At 36.5% G+C, this 19,828-nt stretch overlaps 1 protein-coding gene across 1 annotated transcript; it reads left to right on the plus strand.

The window, feature by feature from the left end:
* The first annotated feature begins 1,108 nt into the window (after positions 1-1,108).
* Positions 1,109-19,594, plus strand: LOC121415456 (SKI family transcriptional corepressor 2-like). The gene is made up of 2 exons (XM_041608660.1): positions 1,109-1,521; positions 18,368-19,594. The coding sequence occupies exon 2, from the start codon at positions 18,374-18,376 to the stop codon at positions 19,592-19,594; it is 1,221 nt and encodes a 406-aa protein (XP_041464594.1). The 5' UTR covers positions 1,109-1,521; positions 18,368-18,373.
* Positions 19,595-19,828: the final 234 nt, after the last annotated feature.

Raw genomic sequence — 19,828 nt, forward strand, 5'->3', positions numbered from 1 at the left:
AAAATTGAGAAATATTTGAAAACTTGCTATCAGAGATTTATACTTCGTATAACAACCTCAACATTTTCCTAAGCGTGATTATTTTTTTCTATATACAATCATTCTTTGTTATACCGTAAATGACTAATTAGTGTAATTAGTATGTACATTAATGGTATTCCTTCTGGCCAGCTCCTCGCTAAGGACCTTCAATATTATGATAGAATAAAAAAAAATAATTAAATTGGCATCTATCACCTATCCATCCAGCTAGAAAATGTCAAATAAAGTAACCTGTACTATTTTCCCCTGAAGCAGTGTCATGCAGTCTTATTTCGCTTTAAAGAAATCATTCTTCTAGCAATAAATGATAATTTGGTTAATGCACTTCTTTGCATTATAGGCAATGACAGATAGGCCGTACTCTTTATTTTTTTGTTTTGTTAAGACTTACACAGCTCCCCCACCCCCTCTCTAATATGGGATTCATTATCATTATCCAATAAATCGGGTTCTTTTTTATAAGTGTTGTCATATGACTGAGCCGGACATCTCTTCACGTTGATTTATCCTCATAAATGAATACATAAATAAATAATAATACATTGATTAATTAATTAATCAATCAATTAATCAATAAGTAAATCGATAAACACATAAATTGATTAATTACTACGTTATCAACAAATAACTAAATCAAACAAACAAATAATTAAAAAAAATAATAGATAGATAATCAAATAATAAATGAATACAAATAAATAAATAAATGAATAAAACATTCTTTGCCCACAAAGCCATCTTAATCGACATTTCCCTTCTACTTTCCGAATCGATCATGATTATAAACCATAAGTACTTATAAATGATCAAATTCACGCATAACCATGTTATTCTTAATATAAGCAAAGAATGCAAAATCAGTAAAAAAACCACGCAGCGTTAAATATGCCTTTTATCAAACACGGTGATTGGTCTCGGCTAACACCGCGCTCATCTCATATCTCTACGCTGGACCAATCAGGCTCAGCTCTCATCTTCGCTTATAAACGAGCCACTTACAGGGGTGTATTGCAAATAATTAAAACAAAATCGCCTATTCCCCGACTCATCACCACCCACAACACACTTCTCTCTGGTGAGTTCGGCTTCCAATTCGCGACGGAAAAAAATCATGGTCTCTGCACTTGTTTCAATCGTAACGAGAAAGGGTATTTGAAATCAGATAGACAGTCGGCTCATGAAGCGCTTTTTGGGGGCAGGAACCTGTGGCGTTGGCAAAATTCCGCATCCTTCGTTTTTTCAAGCCTTGTTGCTTTCGTGAACTGCGTGGTGACTCGAGCGCCAAAGCGATTTCAATCAACGAGGTATGAATGCTTGAAGGGTGTATGTATGCTAGGCAATCATTAGAGTGATTAATACAGTTTGTACTTGTGGTTTTGTGCAGTTGAGCCGCATTCTTCAAGCCTGCTTGTCGGAATTGCTCTTGAGTTGGGAGGAGTTGGCAAGATTGGAAGAACCTGGAAGGAGGCCGTCAATCTGGTAAGACGAGTTTTATTTCTTTCAACATGCCATTCATGTGAAGAATCTATTTTTTCTTTAATGATTGGTGATTGCATATCAATTTACTAAAAGTTTTAAGAAAATCTTAGAATTAATGAACGAACAAATAGTTCTCTATGTTAAAACTTCAATAGATTAAACAGTTGATATTGGTAAATAATCCTTTATAATGAGCAAGGAGTAGTTTTTTTTAACAGGTTGGACAAAGTTGTTAATTCTCGGCCCTTTTCGACACTTTCAACCCTTTAAATGATCAACTTAGTTTTTCCAACCATATGATTATTTTGATAACTGACATATAACATAATAACTTCATCACATTACTCTTCTCAAGCCCTTTTAACATGGGAATATGCGTTTAGTCTAAATACACTCATATGGTATCTATCCTCATGTATAAAAATGAAATTTACAGTCTTAATTCAACCGGATTTTTACATTATTATTAGTTGGATGACCATAAACACAATTATTTACAGGTAATAAGAATATTGACTATGATGAGTTTTACTCTGCGTCAAAATTCTCTCTTCATCTATCCACTGCCTCCAATTATTTCATTTTTCATTTATTGGTTTCTGCAATACTTTTTCATAAATACATTAACAAAGAAAATACAATAATAATATACAGATAACTGACAAGCAAAACATAAAAAAGAAAAAAAAATGCATTTTCTATCAAAACATAACGATTATTAGAAGGTTGCAAGGGTTGCCACTCTTAGCTAAGCTTGACTGCGTGGCAACCCCATTGATGTCCGTCAGAGTAAATATTGCGCATCGCTGTGTAAATCAATTTAAATCTAATAAAAAACCATACAGTATAATTATATTCACATCAGTTTCCTACCTCAGGAAGAAATGATTAAACTTAATATCGAATTGTGACATCTATACACTGTTATTACTGTTAATCGCACGTTCATTATCTTGATCGAAGTTTATTGTGTGTGTGTTTTTTTCTCCGAAAAAAACTGTTTTAGAAATGCCATTTTGTTTCCACATGCCTTTTTAAAGATCCTTAACATGCTTAACGTCGTCATCCAAGGAACATGACTACGGATCGAAGAAGGAGATACCGAACTTTATCCCTTCTCCCGTATTTTACCAAAACATTCATCATAATGCGTTGATACAAAGTCTTGACTGCGATCACAAAACCTAGTATACATCTTCCAATAAAAAATAGTTTATTCAATTCGGATCATTGTTTCAATAATGATTTTCCTTGAAAGATTAGAGAAGACGCTCAATCGATATTGGGATTTCAAGTTAAATTCTACAATTATGATTGTTCAGTAGTTGAACATTTTGGGGGGTCTTACGCAGTTTTTTTTAATTTTACAATACCCTCTTGGGTTGTTCTTTTCTTAATGGTGACATTTTATTCGTAGATTGTTTGTCATTGATTCATTTTTAACTCGATAAGATTGATGTCTATGTGATTTATCGTCTCTGTAGCTCAGATGGCAAAATGGGATTTTCTATTCTGCCAATGCTTTATGCCCAGAGCAATGTCAGATATAGCTTAGATTCTTGAAAATCCAATATCCGCATGTGACTCAATTCGAGGAAAATCTAATCAGTATTAGCTAAAACGTGCTTCATATAAAAAATGCTACACTTTGTTTGATACCATCTTCCTTTTCCTATCCTTTCGTTTCTTCTTCATTTCTTAATAATATCCTTTTCCGTAATTTTCCGTTTTCATTTTACATATTTTAATAACTAAAACATGATCTTACCTTTGGTTCTCTGCATCATGATTTTTTTTTCTCATCTCCTTTCTTTTATTTCAGGTGAAGGTAGATTAACTTTGATTAATTTGACCGTTTATAATTTGTTAAAAAATTTATCCTTGAAATAAAAGAAGTTCCTGCAGCAGAGTCTCGAGAACACCTGTAATCTTACCAGATTGCGTAAGCTTACATTATATCATGTAAAATTACAGGAAATTGGTTTTTGGTGTATGGAACTTTACAAATTTCCTTTAATAAAACACTCTTTTCCCCTTTTTAAACAGACCTGTTCTGTTAAATTGCAGAAAAATTCTGTTTTATGAATTTACAGAAAGATTATGTTATTGCTTTTTGCAAAATTCTCTTTTTTCCCTGTAAAATCATGTTTTTTTTAACAGTGCATGTGGTAGCTAAACAGTTGATGAAGAAAGCAATTTTCAGAAATGAAAACAATACAGAAATAGAGAAAGCAATTTTCAGGCATGAAAAGGTTTTCTTTCAAAGGTGATAAATTTGCCAAATCTGTATTTCTATATATGCTAAAAATAAATGAACAATACAAAAAAATCTGCAAGCATGATGTGGTCGTCTAAGTGTATAAGTTTTTATTTGATTTGCCACTAGCTAACTAATTTACGAAATGAATAATTATTTGGCGCCTTTGACATAATCATTAGCCATCGTACATGAAAGCAACTCTAAGTACTCATGGCACACATGAATCCAGCGGACAGCTCGGGCTGTGTTCTGCCCGAACTCCCCGAGCCGAAATAGTATGGTGCCCGCTGAGACTTCTCGTTTTCCTCGTTAAATGCAATCTCAATATTGGTGTCGTAAAGAAAGTTTGACTACGGAAAAACTGGGTATGGAATATAAATACTGATATGTCATAATGAATAGTTGTCGATGGGAAGATTATAATTTATCATTACTTGAAAAATACACGGTAAATGTGCTTTATGAAACCCGAATTACCATATACTGATATAAACTAAAAAGTTTTCTCTGGATATCTAACGAAATGTTAACATTTTTTAAAACAGCAATATTCAATTTTTATCATTCATTGCTTCAAGGTTGAACATTTTTTTAAAGCTTTTGAGGCATCTAAACTCTCTTTGAAACTACCAAATGAAAAAAGAATATTCATTTAGGAAATCAGGTTACAGAAATTTTAGGTTTTAAGAATGGTGAATTCGATAACAACAGTAGACAATAAAAAGCCAATTAACCCTAAAAGGACTGGGCTATTTGAGATGAATTGAGGACGGGGGGGGGGGGCATGCCCCCTCCCTCCTTCTTATCTTGGCCGCAGTTCTCGCCATCGCGTCAAAATTTGGCACGCACATTTTTTACCACATAAACTACAAGCTAGTATAAAAATATACATTTTGAAAATAATTATTTCTTATCTAATGTATTATGAATGAAATATGCAATTTATTTATGAAAAACATTCTTTTGCATATTGATCACCCAATTTCGCTTCAAATTTGCTTCTTTTTTGCAGGTGTCATCTTTGTAATCTAGTTTACAGGTTTCCACAAAGAAAATTGCTAAAGCCAATTTTTCTTTATGTATTTTTTGTTGTTAGAATTTCTTAAGTATCTCTTCGTTTTTCCATCTTTTTCATGTTTTTTTTCAATTGGAATTATTACGGACCATTCAACGACTAAATTAAACCCTAATTGATTAAGCAGTCCAATTAGATTGAAAAATAATCACCCTTTTATGAATTTCAACTCCCATAGACTTTGTACACAAAATATAAAACATTAGCCGTTTTCGGCATAACATTAGCTCGTAAAAAGTCACGTGACGCGACGATGCTATTACCTGTATGTCGCAAATTTGGTCTCAAAAGCTGCGTGAGACTTTAAAGAAAAAGTCATACAATTTTGCGCACTATCTTTTTGCGTTTCGGAAATATCGCGCGAAGCGTCGAAGGGGGGGGGCATCATGCCCCCAGTCCTTTTAGGGTTAAGGAGCTGCCTAGTGTGAGGATAAATGATTTGAACAGATAAGACAAAGTCAGACAAAAAGCATCAACATCTCATTAAAATCGAATAAGGAATAGTGGTTTATATCATTCAAAAGTTTCGCATTATTTCGGTGAAACAGGTCTGTGCATGCTCATGAATATGCAGTAAGCAAGATGATGATATCATCTCCTCACCTTGTCTTTCGTATTTTTATTCACTTTTTCACCCGAACATGTAAATAGGGTTGAAAATTGGTTTACTGCGTGATATAACTATTTTTGAAACTGTTTTTATGTTACAAAGTAGACACATCAAACACTTAACACTGAAATAATTAATAACTGAGAACTATTGCTTGGCTTTAACGCCAAACATCTGATCCCAATTTTTTTTCTCAAAATATATGGATAATATGGGACCCCCTCCCAACACCTCAAAATATTACCATTCTTACGCTAAAATGATACGTTGGTTGTGTTGGATCGCAACCATTGTCAAAATAACCAAAATTTGTATATATTTTAAAAGGAAGTCGTTAGAATAATAAGTGGGTAAAAGAGTCAAACGAAATACAAATCTGAGTTAAAATTCTGTTTCTGTTTCTGTTTCTTATTTATGGTAACTCCCGTAGGAACTCGACAGGACAGCGTTTTGCTGGTAAACGCCAAGCTGGTATATAACCAATTACCTCGGAAACATTTTAGGTCTAGGTTAATCCGTCATAGACGACAGATATTACTTTCGGGCCTTTTTTTCAAGGTGGAGACAATGGCAGAGTAGGGATTCGAACTCACAACCTTGCGATTATGAGTCCAATGCTCTAACCACTCGACCACACGACCCTTTCAAAGTTATATACAATATTTCAAATTTTCGCAAAGTTTCACTAACTATCCTGGTTGATATTCAAGAAATCATTAAACCATATTCGCCATCCATTTACTATTTTGTTTTGTATTTTATTATGAAATATGGACGAGTGAAACGCCTACGATGGTCTCGCCTGCATTACGCAATTCGATGCTCAGTGCTGCCTTTGAAAAAAGCTAATTAATCGGGTTTTGAAGATCAGATATTAGATATTGCTAATGTTTTTGTTCGAACATAGATATTGATATCTTACACTGTCCATCAATTCGATGACCAAACCATTGGCATCATGTCAGTAAGTGAAACAATAATAGGGTCGATTAACCAGGTTCTCTTGATTAAATGGTTTCATACAATTGCTTGTATAATGTTATTTAATCTACGGATGACTTAAATATGGCATAATAAAGATCAAATAACGAGAAAGGGATTAAGAGTTTTATTAAAAGAAAAAAAAAAATTTAGACCAAAATCAATACCAACAATTTCATACAGACATTTTTTTCTTCTTTCCTGTTTCCTTCTTTTCCCCTCCCCCTTTCGCCTTCTTCTTCTACTGGCTTCTCCTCCTTCTCATTCTTCTTCTGGCTTATTCTCCTACCCCTCCTCCTCCTCCTTCTTATTATTCTTCTTTCACTTCTTCTTCATATTCTTCTTCTCCTCCTCCTCCTCCTTCCCTTTCTTCTTTATATTCTTCTACTTCTTCTTCCTCACACGCTCCATCATTTCTTTATCATCATCTTTATTTTTTGAATTCCTGTCATCCGTTTCAAATAATACATTGCAAGTTTCTTTTATTCATTATGCCTTTAATCTTTTATTTATCACTTTTTTAGGCTGCATAATTGGTTATGATATTGCGCGAGCATCCACTTCTTCATTATGATCCAAAATCTGTGGATCTTATTTCAATGAATTAATTTAGTTAGACTTTGATTTAAAATGAGCTAGAAGTAATCCCAAAAGATTCAAGTAAACTTCCCCATCGATCTTATTCAACAATTCATTAAAGTTCAGTAAACAGAACGAATACAAAATAAGGTGATAAAAATGAACGAAAAATCCCCGCAATTTTCACTTCAGAATTAAAATAATGATACGTTTTTAGTCGGTGTTTTTACTGCATTCTGACATTTCGATATTGATCAATTCAAACCCATGAAATTAACATTCATATTGCCAATTATTAAATGTGCTCAAATATATTCATGAAAATACATTAGCTTATCCATCATCCAATCCCTTGCATCTATTTTTAGTATAAACTGCGGTTGTCAGTTACCTTTAGTGGCAATCATTATTTTCCACCGATAAGTAATTTTTTTATGGTCAATTTTACAAGTTAGAATCCTTGTTGTTGATTTGGTACTACCGATCAGAGGACCGTTTCATAAAGAGTTACAACTGTTGTAACTTAGCTACTATGGCAACTACCATGGCATCAGCGCTCAGCAGCCAATTAAAATCAAGGTTACCATGGTAGTTTCCATAATGGAAATGTTACAACAGTTGTAACTCTTTTTAAAACGGGCACCAGAGCATAATAGGCGTAAACAGAGTCACTTCAAGATGTTGACTTGATTTATAAAAATCACAGTTTGTTAGTACAAATATTATGCTCTGAGTCTCCTGAGTCAAATACTGCGCACTCCCCACTACGATTTTTTTTTAGTTTATGCCTGCTGTCTTGCACGGTGCACTATATCAACAAGTGGAATGCCTCTGGCCGTCTCACCTGCATCACGCGGTTCAATATAGCAGCAGTGCTGACTTTGAATACTATAACTCGCACAAGATGTCCACTTTTTATGAACTAGACCAATAAACTTACAGAGATATGATAGTTATTCAACAAAAAACCCCAACATGGCCAAAGTTCATTGACCTTACATGACCTTTGACCTTGATCATGTGACCTGAAACTCAAACAGGATGTTCAGTGATACTTGATTACTCTTATGTACAAGTTTCATGAATCAGATCCATAAACTTTCAAAGTTATGATGGTAATTCAACAGATACACCCAATTCGGCCAAAGTTCATTGACCTTTGACCTTGGTCATGTGACCTGAAACGCACACAGAATGTTCAGTGATACTTGATTACTCTAATGTCCAAGTTTAATGAACTAGACCAATAAACTTTCAAAGTTATGATAGTAATTCAACAGATACCCCCGATTCGGCCAAAGTTCATTGACCCTAAATGACCTTTGACCTTAATCATGAGACCTAAAACTTGCACAAAATTTTCAGTGATGCTTGATTACTATTATGTCCAAGTTTCATGAATCAGATCCATAAACTTTCAAAGTTATAATGGGAATTCAACAGATATCCCCAATTCGGCCAAAGGTCATGTGACGTGAAACTCATGCAGGATGTTCAGTGATACTTGGTTAACCTTATGTCCAAGTTTCATGAACTAGGTCCATATATTTTCTAAGTTATGATGACATTTCAAAAACTTAACCTCAGGTTAAGATTTCGATGTTGATTCCTCCAACATGGTCTAAGTTCATTGACCCTAAATGACCTTTGACCTTGGTCATGTGACATGAAACTCTAATAGGATGTTCAGTAATACTTGATTAACTTTATGGCCAAGTTTTATTAACTAGGTCCATATACTTTCTAAGTTATGACGTCATTTCAAAAACTTAAGCTCAGGTTAAGATTTGATGTTGACGCCGCCGCCGCCGCCGTCGCCGTCGGAAAAGCGACGCCTATAGTCTCAATTTGCTTCGCAGGTGAGACAATAAAACCATATAATTTGTGCTCAGCCCATTTTATTTTATGCTTCCATGCGCTGTTCATGTTTTAGGATAGGTCCCACTGGGTAGCATTCTGTCGGCGATGTTCATTGTTAAATTTTCTCCCGATGCCTGCCGATGTCCCCTAAAGCTTTGGCGAAATTGGCAGTCAATGATCCTACGAAAAGATAGGGGGAAATCGTCTATAATTTCGGTGATGTTGCACAAGTTTCGGGGGAGGGGGGTACTGGGAATCAAACTTTTTTTCAAACAATGTCCACTGAATTAGGCGACTCCCGGGAACACTCAGACGTGCTTTTGGCACAATTTCTCGAAACTTGCCCGAACAGCGTTGAAAATGGTCTAAATTTGTCGAGACATCATTGACGAATTGACGCAATTGGTCGGGAGTATATGGTTGATGCAAAAAGTACGAAGCCTTTAAAGTACCATCGACTGGACGACTTGGCGAGATACTTTATCTTGCCATGTCGACTTGTAAAAAGCTATATGTCGACATGGCGAGATACGTTATCTCGCCAAGTCGACTTATAAAAGGCTATATGTCGACATATATTTTGCCAAGTTTACTTATAAAAGTTATAAGTCAACATGGCGAGATATTTCATCTTGCCAAGTCGACTTATAAAAAGTTATATCTCACTTTGGCGGGATATTTGGACTCTCGTTGGACCTTGGCCACTTCATATCTTGCCATGTAATGTTTTATAAGGTTATTATGTCGACATGGCAAGATAAAGTATCTCGCCAAGTGGTCAAGTCGATGGCACTTTAAAGGCTCCGTAAAAAAGAATGTCATTTTCACTTCCAAAGGATGGGTCGGTATGATAGGAAGTTTTATCCCACCTTCGAATGACCATGGGAGTTCCCGTATGAATGGCGTATGAGTTTAGAGTATTTCTGGCATCCGAATTCTTTCATGTTTTACATATTTTCCATATAGGCCTATTGTAGGACATAATAACATCGTCTATGATAATGGTATCGTCACTGTGATATCGCAGCGCACAGAATCGTTACATTAAACGAAGTCGTAAACCTATATATCGAAGCGTCACCGGCAGTTGGTCACCGGTGACTTTAACACTATTTTCTATCAAAAGAATCAGCATTTCCTCTCTGACCTAATCAGACGCAAAAAGTGATTTAATGGATTTCATTCAGTGATGTGATCCCTTGAGGACTCCATTGAAAATAAGCTTTTGTGGGTTATCCTATGCGAGCCTTTTTAATTCTACTTTATATGTATTCTTTCTGACTTGCCAAACAATATCAGTCAATGTAAAGATAACCACTCTTGCACTTCTGTCCAATAAGGGACCCTGGCGGACTGGCACAACTTAGCTTGAATATCCATTTTAGAAAATGATCAACGCAACCTGCGGTGGTGTATAATTTGATATTGTTGTCGTTTGTCACGAGTCAAATACGGAACTGATGTATCGATTCATCAACCCTCGACAACATCTTCATTGCCATCATGGCCATGAAGGGGATTTGACAATACATTCTCTATGTTACCGAAAACGGTCTGCGCCGCGGTTGTTAAAACTCCCTCTCGTAGCATCTTTGCAAACCGTTCATAATCTTATAGGTCAAGTCCACCCCAGGAAAATGCTGACTTGAATAAATAGAGAAAAATCAAACTAGCATAGTGCTGAAAATTTCATCAAAATCGGATGTAAAATAAGAAAGTTTTGGCGGCATTTTAAAATTTCGCTTATTTTCACAAAACAGTGATATGCACAACTAGGAGAGTCAGTCGATGATGTCCATCACTCACTATTTCTTTTGTTTATTGTTGTTTGAATTATACAATATTTCATTTTTTTATAGATTTGACATTAAGGACCAACTTGACTGAACCATATAGCTAATTCCACATGTTCAGGGAGGAATTGATTGTTGTATCACTTGACAATGAGGGGAAAATTAGAATATTTCATATTTCATATAATAAAACACAAAAGAAATAGTGAGTGGATGACGTCATAGTCTCCTCATTTGCATAGCAGCCAGGATGTGCATAGAACTGTTTTGTGAAATCAAGCGAAACTTTAAAATATCATAACTTTCTCATTTTACATCTGATTTTGATGAATTTTGCAGTGTTATATGCTTGTTAGATTTTTCTCTTTTTATTCAAATTCAACTTTTTGTTGGGATGGACTTGTCCGCTGAAATGAGCACTTACCGCTATGGTATAGTATTCATAAAACGGGGACTGGTGGCGCAATATACACTGCCTTAATCCACCAACTTTTGTTTAAACAATATTTTACATGAAATCGATTTATTTTTTTAACCAAATGTAGTGGTTCGTGTATTAACCAGTATAAAAGATTGATTTTATAATTTCTGAGCGTCTGGTGCATTGGCGGGCATGTAGGTTTGAAATGAATCGCACGAAACTGGTAATAGTGAAACATGGAGCCAATAATAAGATACTAGATTGATAAAGGAACTTATATAATCCTTGCATCAAAATATAGTAAATGAAAAACGGCTATTATGTCACCATGATAGATTCATGGTGAAAATAAGGATGTGAATTTAAGAATCTGATTTACATAGTGAGACGTGCATGGTGCACTGACCGTAGAATAAGTTGACACCCCCCCCCCCCCATATTCGACGTTTTTCATTTCCAAAGCATGAATTACCAAGAACAAATTAGGGGTGAATGTATTCTACAGCTACATTTACATAAGCACTTTATATCGCTTTATCCTTCACATTCGGGATCTAATTATACAATATTTAACGCCTTGGGGCAATTTTTGCGTTTCTAGTTATAATCATGATTCGAAATGTTTGTTAAAATGAGACATTATGCAAATGAAATCTTGATGTATCATAATCCATCTGAACGTGTAAAGAATTGGAGAAACAATGATATAAAGGTATTTCTTAATATGGGATCCGGTAATGGTTAAAGGGAGACTGTCATCAAGCGGCACAAGCATGCACGAAGTGAATGGCGTATACCACAGGTGCATATATATGTTTTGAGACGTTTCATGAAACAACTGGAAATATGTTGTAAATCTTGGAAAACAAGGAAAATAATGGTCATTACTTTTATAATCACAAAGAGCAGGGGATGGAAAGTATGGCGTAATCCTTATTTTCTTGGCAATGTATTTTGATATGAATGTTGTCAAGAGTATACAGCATGATGCTGTACTCGTGGTGTAGCGGTTATGACTCTCGACTTGTAATCAGAGGGTCGTGAGTTCGTATCCCACCGTGGCTTAGTATCCTTTAGCGATTCATTAGAAAATTTACGTCAATGAAGAAGCGTTTCCTTCTTATACCAACAGATCGAGATGTAGAACAGTTTCATTAGTGACGGTACCTAATCAGCGGGATTATTTTGGTAATTACATTAAGTGTTCAAACCGTTTATTTTCTTTTTTTTTCATTTCTTATTCTCGTCAAAATCATGATCATTAATAATCGGCGAAATTCAATATTCAATCAAACTTCTTGAAAGCTACCGTACCCTGATCAACCCTAAAAGGACTGGGCTATTTGAGATGCATTGATGACTGGGGGATGACCCCCCCCCCTTCTGGGGCCCGTTTCATAAAGGACTTGCAATTATGACAACTACCATGGTAACCTTGATTCTGATTGGCTGCTGAGCCCTATTACCATGGTAGTTGCCATTGTAACAAAGTTACAACTGTATAGCAAGTCCTTTACGAAACGGGCTCTTGTGATCTCGGCCGCCGTTCCCGCGATCGCGCCGAACTTTGGCACTTACATTATTTACCATATGAACTGAAACTAGTATAAAAACAAATCTAAAAATAATATTTTTTTATTCATTATGAACAAAGTATGCAAATTTATTCATTATTTGCATATTTAACACCCAATTGCACTCCAAAGTTTCTTCTTCCTTTTTTTTTTGCAGATGTTATCTTTGTAGTATAATTTAAAGGTTTCTACATCATCTTTTGTTTTTATCTGTGTATTTTTTAATGAAAATTATAACAGACCATTTAACAACCAAATTAACCCCTAAATTAATTTAGCAGACCAATCAGAATGAAAAATAATCACCCTTTCAGCGTCGCAGTGCTTTACCCGTATGTCGCAAATTTGCGCGAAAAAAGTCATAAAATTTTGCAACGCTATCTTTTGTCATTCCGGAAATATCGCTCGAAGTGTTGAGGGGAAGGCATCACACCCCCCCCCCCCCGTCCTTTTAGGGTTAAAGACTTTTTAGAAAGAGACGGGGGTACTTTTTGCGGTAAAATTAAGTTTTCCCCCTTTTTCATATTTCTTGTGTGAGTCAGTGTGTGAGCAGAGAAGGGTAACACGACAACACAATTTCATACGGAATTGATCGCTTATTCAAAAGCAGGCATACTGTAACCGCATCGTTATCTTACACCAATTCCCTGGCATTGTGGGCATTACTCACACTCATACCGAACAAGCATTATCTCACCTTTACCATGTTCACGAAGCGAGGAATTAAGAATCCATGCATATCATAAATCGGCTTTGAATGTTAAATCATAATATACTCTATTCTTCATTTTGGGCTCTTCTCATTTAAAGGCCATGTCTTCCGGGGACTTACAACCAAGCGATATGATAATGTTTTTCTTTTGAATGCAAAGCTCTGAGAACTTAGACTTTGGTGGGATTAATGAGATCACCCCTGTCTCGATAATGCTTCTTTATTCATACGTCTAGCTTAACTTCGTTCTTTACTTTCAACACCATAGTATTTCTAAGGATATAAGCAGAACATTTTTAGATTAAGAGAAATTCAGTAAGAGTCGACGAGATTAATGGGATACTTTTACTTAGATAAGCTCTATAACCCCTATTTTCTTTCCGTTCTTGCTTTTGTGATTATCTCTCATACACGATTTGCCCTCTCACAATGACAAAAAGGAAGAAAATAAGGAAATTTACAGTGAAAAAGGAAAGAAAGAAGTAAATGCACCTAATAAACTTCTTCTTTTTTAATAAAAAGTAAGTGCTTATACCCAGACCTGGAGAGCGTTTCATCAACAATTTCGTCCGACAAGTTATCAGGGGAGCGTTTCATGAAAGCGTTTCAGCACTGACAAGTTGGCTTTCTCCGACAGTTACCATAGTAACAGTCGGAGGCAAGTGCCTTACAGCCAATCAAAACCAAGGATTTCACTGAAATTGTCAGCACCGACAATTTAGTCAGTGCTGACAACTTTCATGAAACACCCCCCAGGTCTGAAAACTTTCCTTGATTTTGATTGGCTGAGAGATACTGTTACCATAGTAACTGTCGGATAAAACGTCTGACAAGTCCATTCATGAGTTAGGTCCATGATGAAACGCCCCCAGAGCTCCGTATCACTAAATGTTTGCATTTAATTGCTAAATAGTAATGGCAAATCAAGATCATTGTTGCCTGCGCATTTTGATCATAAACCTGAACACCAATCAGTGGCGTTCTTTCATATTTGCTATCTATCGTGTTACGGGGTTCTGGATAGATGAGTGTTGGAATAGCGTAACGCTTGTAGTTGAAAATGGGTCGGGGTGACAAAGTGGCGCTGTGTAGAAGTAGAATGAAGATAGACAATATTATCTTTTCTTAATGACTACGATGGCCAAAAACTTAATCAAACTTTATTCTTTGATGGTTAAAGAGACGATGCTTTTTTTGCAATTTTTGTATCAGAGAGATTTACAAATTCGGATGCTCCTCGATGATTCAATGTGGTTATCTTCTTAAAAGTTAGACTCTATATTATATTCTTGATGATGGTGGCGATTGCTGTTGATTGCAGCGACAAAGGCAGAGGTGTTGTTGTTGCAGCAATGCTAATGCAGGCGATATACTTTTTTTCTTTTAAGATTATTTTAACGGAACTTGCTAACATTAATTTCATCGTCAACATTTTCTTCTGTGTTCCATTTAATTCAACTTGCCTTTGGAACAGTTGCCTTTTAGCGTGTTATAATGTTAATCATTACCAGTACTATTCCATCTTCCAACGCCTTCAGTTCGCAACCATCTTTGTCACTTTCGCTCTACATCTATATATTGGAGTGTGTTTTACGTCATATCTGCTTGAAATGGAGCAAGACAATTCTTATGAATGATCATGTTATCAATGGAATTGTATTAATAAATCCAATCAGTTATATATATAGTACATTGATCCTAAGCCATGAATAGATCTTGTAGTTAGTGGTCTATATTATTCAGATGTAATCATGTAGGGCTGCCCACTGACTCTTAGATACGGAGGGATGTCTGGGTTGGAGAAAGGGAATATTGTTCTATCGAGTATCCATTATTTAAAATCTCCGAAATTATGACTCCAAATTAATCAAGTCACTATTATTTACCGCATAAGTAATTCAAGAGTGCGCTGTATGAATTTCATGATGATACAATGTTCAAAATATTGTGTGTGTTTTAAGATATCTGGGAACGCAAAGGAAGAGGCCAGCCAGAGATTGAGTGCAAACAATCCTGACAGGGCTGAGAAACAATGCGAGCAGGGTGGGGTGAGAGAAAAGTATGAGAATAATAAGAAGCATTAGACGTATATAAAAAGTTTAAAGTTACGCATAAGGTATAAGAAATCAAGTGTAATAGGTGTAAAAATGTATTAGTATAACTTGTGTATATATAAATATATTAAATAAAAAGAAGTAGAAGAAGAAGAAGTGGAAGAAGAAGAAAAAGAAGAAGAAAGAAAAAAAATAAGAAGGAGAAGAAGAGACCGAGACAAAGAAGAAGAAGAAGAAGACATACAAGATGAAGGTGGTAATAGATACCGAGCCAGGATGTTGTTATAATTGAAGAAAATGGAGAGGAGAAAGGTCATGGACATGCATATATCTGGGTGGGGTGGGGTGGAGAAGATAATGTAGTAAAAGAGGGCAAAGAATGAAGTGAATAAAATGGAACAGATCAAAATACTAACAGAGGTGCAGGAGCAGGAAAGGACCATACACACTTAAAATGTTGGGCAATATACTGTCCACTGTGTTGGGTGATGTATGTTGTTAAAAATATTTATATATTTTCTTGGCAATTTTTATCCGATTGAGCAAATTTATTACCAAATTATAAGTTTTTATCATCCAATTTGGACAGATTTTAACCAATAATTGCGTGGACAGTATGTTGCCAAAGGTTGGGCATTTTTTGAACAGCTTTTTTAAGAGTGTATAAAGATCTGTCCATTGCAATGGAGTCAGGTAAAGATGGGGTAGTCAAGAGGGTGTGTGATATCAACGACTGATGAGGCATTATTCTCGTTATATGTTTGTTTTATAAACATGTACAATGTCTGGGTTTAAATGTAAATTGATTGATTTTAAGAGGAAGAAATAAAATGTCGTCTCAAAGAATAAAAAAATATAATTTCACCTCCCATTCTTGTGCAGAAATATATCTTTATAACCCCCTCCCTATACAAAAACAATATAACAATAAACGTTGGACATGCATCCATTGTTTTATGAGCTTTGTGATTTATAGCAATTAGGCATTTTATCAAAATGGTCGGGAATTGTACTAGTCGGTCTTAAAAATGGACGTTTTGATTCGCTTCAGTTGTTTGGGCTGGCAGCTGCTTCCTCTCATATTCAACTTTTTTATTATGAGAATGAAAAGAAATGACCAGATATTCCTCTTTTCCATTTGTAAATGTATGAAGAAGATTTAAACATCTTTTTTTTGGGGGGGGGTGCCTAAGAGCAAGTTGGTAAAGGGTAATCAACCTGACTCCTACAATCATAGTTATAATTATAGTTCCACTCCTACTCCTCGTCCTTCTTCTTTTTCCTCTTCCCCTTCTCCTCCTCCCCCTGCCCCTTTTCCTTCTCACCCCTTTCTCTCATTTTGTGTAACCGTCTCATTTTTCTGTTCGCATATCTGTAACAAGATTTCATGATAATTCCCAATCAACATATGATCAAGCATATACAACTAAAACCAATGATATCAACTTATCAGATTCTAAGTATAAACGATTTTATTTCCATTATGCAATTGTTTAGATGTATCATTGAGTAAGGTAATTATGCTTTTAGATTTCGAATAAAAAATTATTGTGACAAAGTTTGATTTACAGTTTGACGAACCGAGGCCAGAATGTAGGGTTCTTATATAAATGTGTAACAATAACATATTTTGCAATTAGTGTGATCTTAAAATCAGCTACAAAATCCCCGAAATTCATTTTTTTCTTTGATATGATGCAATATTAATTAACTTTCTGAAGTCTGAAGTGATAACTATGGTGTGCTTCTATTTCATTCTGTATTTAAAAAAGTTTTTGTCTTATCATCCGGACACTACTTATCAAAATGTGATTTATTTATCAAACATTTAAAAAAAAGAAATATGACTGTTTTTGTATTTCAATGATGAATATATTTTTTAACAGCGAGGCTCTCCAATAAAAAGCTCATGACAAAGAAAATGACGAAATGATAATGTTAGTGTTACTTTCGAGAGTTTCCAAGAGCAGGGGCGTCGATCCATTTTTCAGATGGGGGGCCAAATCATAATCATCGTTCCAAAGGCGCTCGATCACACAAAACAAACTCACCCACACACACGGACATTTTGAGCACGATTTTAAATAAAATACGATTTGTGTATCTCAATCTCGCTTGCTGATTTCTGTGTAATATTACAATGCGGAATTATTGGGGGGGCAAAAAGATATGTTTTCCCCAAAATATTTTCATTGGTGGGGCGATCGCCCCCCCCCCCTGCCCCCCAGGATCGACGCCTCTGTCCAAGAGATAGTTTACATCCTTGTACCCACACCTCACAACACTCGCCCGCAATACGCTCAGTAATTCACATCAACTATCCGCATCAGTAAATATACACTTGTTGATAATCAAAGGACGCATGCGCGTGCACTAGAGCGAACACTGAAAAAAAACACTTATAACAAGCAAAGCATATTCATTTGTTCTGCCTTTGTTAAACACTAGTTTACTCAGTGGGAGACAAACATAGATTAGTTATTAACCTGATAATTAATGAGACCACATTCGTGTCTTGTCATTATCGTAAGTGGATTGCAACCAAATTAATAGCTAACTACGTCGGAAAATGTTAATATCATTGTGTTACATTTAATGATTTACATGTAAGATTTGGATTAAAATCTCAATATGGTTCTGCCAAAACAAAACAAAACATGACAACCAATATTAAGTTACAATCTGTTGTCTGTTACGCCTCACTTGGTTTTTTGGGACATCTTCAACCCCCCTCCCACACACACATCACACATGACACTTCCAATGAGTACGTATTCTGAAGAGTATTGAAAACCAATAGAGCGAGGATGTTTATCTTCATGTAATTATCAGAATACAATCTGATGTAGCTATACTTGTTTAATTCAACTGCAGTCGTGTGATTGATAGTTTGTAGTGCATGTGTTTCATTTGTTTAATCCCTACAGATTCCTATGGACGAGTCATTCACATCCTCTCATTTATCAGGGAGCAGTCCCACCATGTTGGATAGTCTGAGTCACCCAGACAGTCCGGGTTCCCCATCCTCGCCCCGGACCCCAGGATCCACACCACGTCCTTTGATGTCACCAAACCAGTGCCACACTGTCGTTCTCTTCAGCACCCCAATCGCGGCCATCTATATCGACGGTAAGGAGCGACTATGCCTCGCTCAAATATCCAACACACTCCTCAGGAAATTCAGCTACAATGAGATTCACAACAGACGAGTGGCACTTGGTGTCACCTGCGTCCAGTGCACACCTGTCCAACTGGAGATGCTGCGTCGTGCCGGTGCCATGCCAGTCAGCTCCCGCCGATGTGGGATGATTACCAAACGCGAAGCTGAACGACTGTGCAAGTCATTCCTGTGCGAAAGTCGACCCCCAAAGCTCCCAGACAACTTTGCTTTCGATGTCTACCATGAATGCGCATGGGGGTGTCGGGGAGACTTTGTTCCATCACGGTACAACAGCTCAAGAGCAAAGTGCATCAAATGTGTCTATTGCGGATTGTACTTCTCCCCGAATAAATTCATATTTCACACCCATCGCATCGCCGACTCGAAGTATCGTCCTCCAGATGCAGCGAATTTTAATTCCTGGAGACGACACATCCATCTGATAGACCGGAAACCAGATGATGATCTCCTCCAAGCTTGGGAGGACGTCAAAGCAATGTTCAATGGCGGAAGTCGCAAACGATCAAACCCTTCTTCATCAACATCCCATTCTCCGTCCCTCCAATCTAGCGAAGCTATCTCGTCGAGTCCACCCATAACGAAACGCAAGAGACAATCATTGAACTATCAGGAATCGGATCCTGTTATTCAGCTCAGACCCAGTTCATCATGTTCTATTGATCCTCGACTCGATTACTTTCTTTCTTCAGCGGCGATGGGCGGCAGCAACATCCATACGCCTCAGGCCAACAGACCACCCACTCCATCGGTTGAAGACAACTCAATGGCAGCGGCCCAACTTTACGCAAACGGTACCACTAAGCTTCGACAACAGTTCTCAGCACATGCCCTTGCCAACAGAAACATATACGCTGAATATCTTTCAAATGGCGGAAAGCTCCCATATCCACTGGCTGCATCATTCTGGCCGAAGACACCAAGTTTGATATCTCCATTGGCTCACTTCCGAGGGATTTGCCTCCGTTCGAATTAAAAGGTTTAGCTGATCAGCGTGTTCATTCTTTAAGCAAAGACTCTTTGGCTCTTGCGGATATCGAAGGCAATTCTAGAGATGACGAAGCACTGCGCGATCTTGAGAACTGGGAAAAGGCCCGTTTTTCTCTTGCTGAGCGCCATTTCAATCTAAGAGATATCAAGATCCCGGGTAAAGCGGAATTCCACTATGGATCGGCTTTCCGTCCTGTCATGGCAAACGGGGTTGAGATGA

This window comes from Lytechinus variegatus, chromosome 5 (assembly GCF_018143015.1).
Source record: "Lytechinus variegatus isolate NC3 chromosome 5, Lvar_3.0, whole genome shotgun sequence".
In the NCBI taxonomy this organism is placed as follows: domain Eukaryota; kingdom Metazoa; phylum Echinodermata; class Echinoidea; order Temnopleuroida; family Toxopneustidae; genus Lytechinus; species Lytechinus variegatus.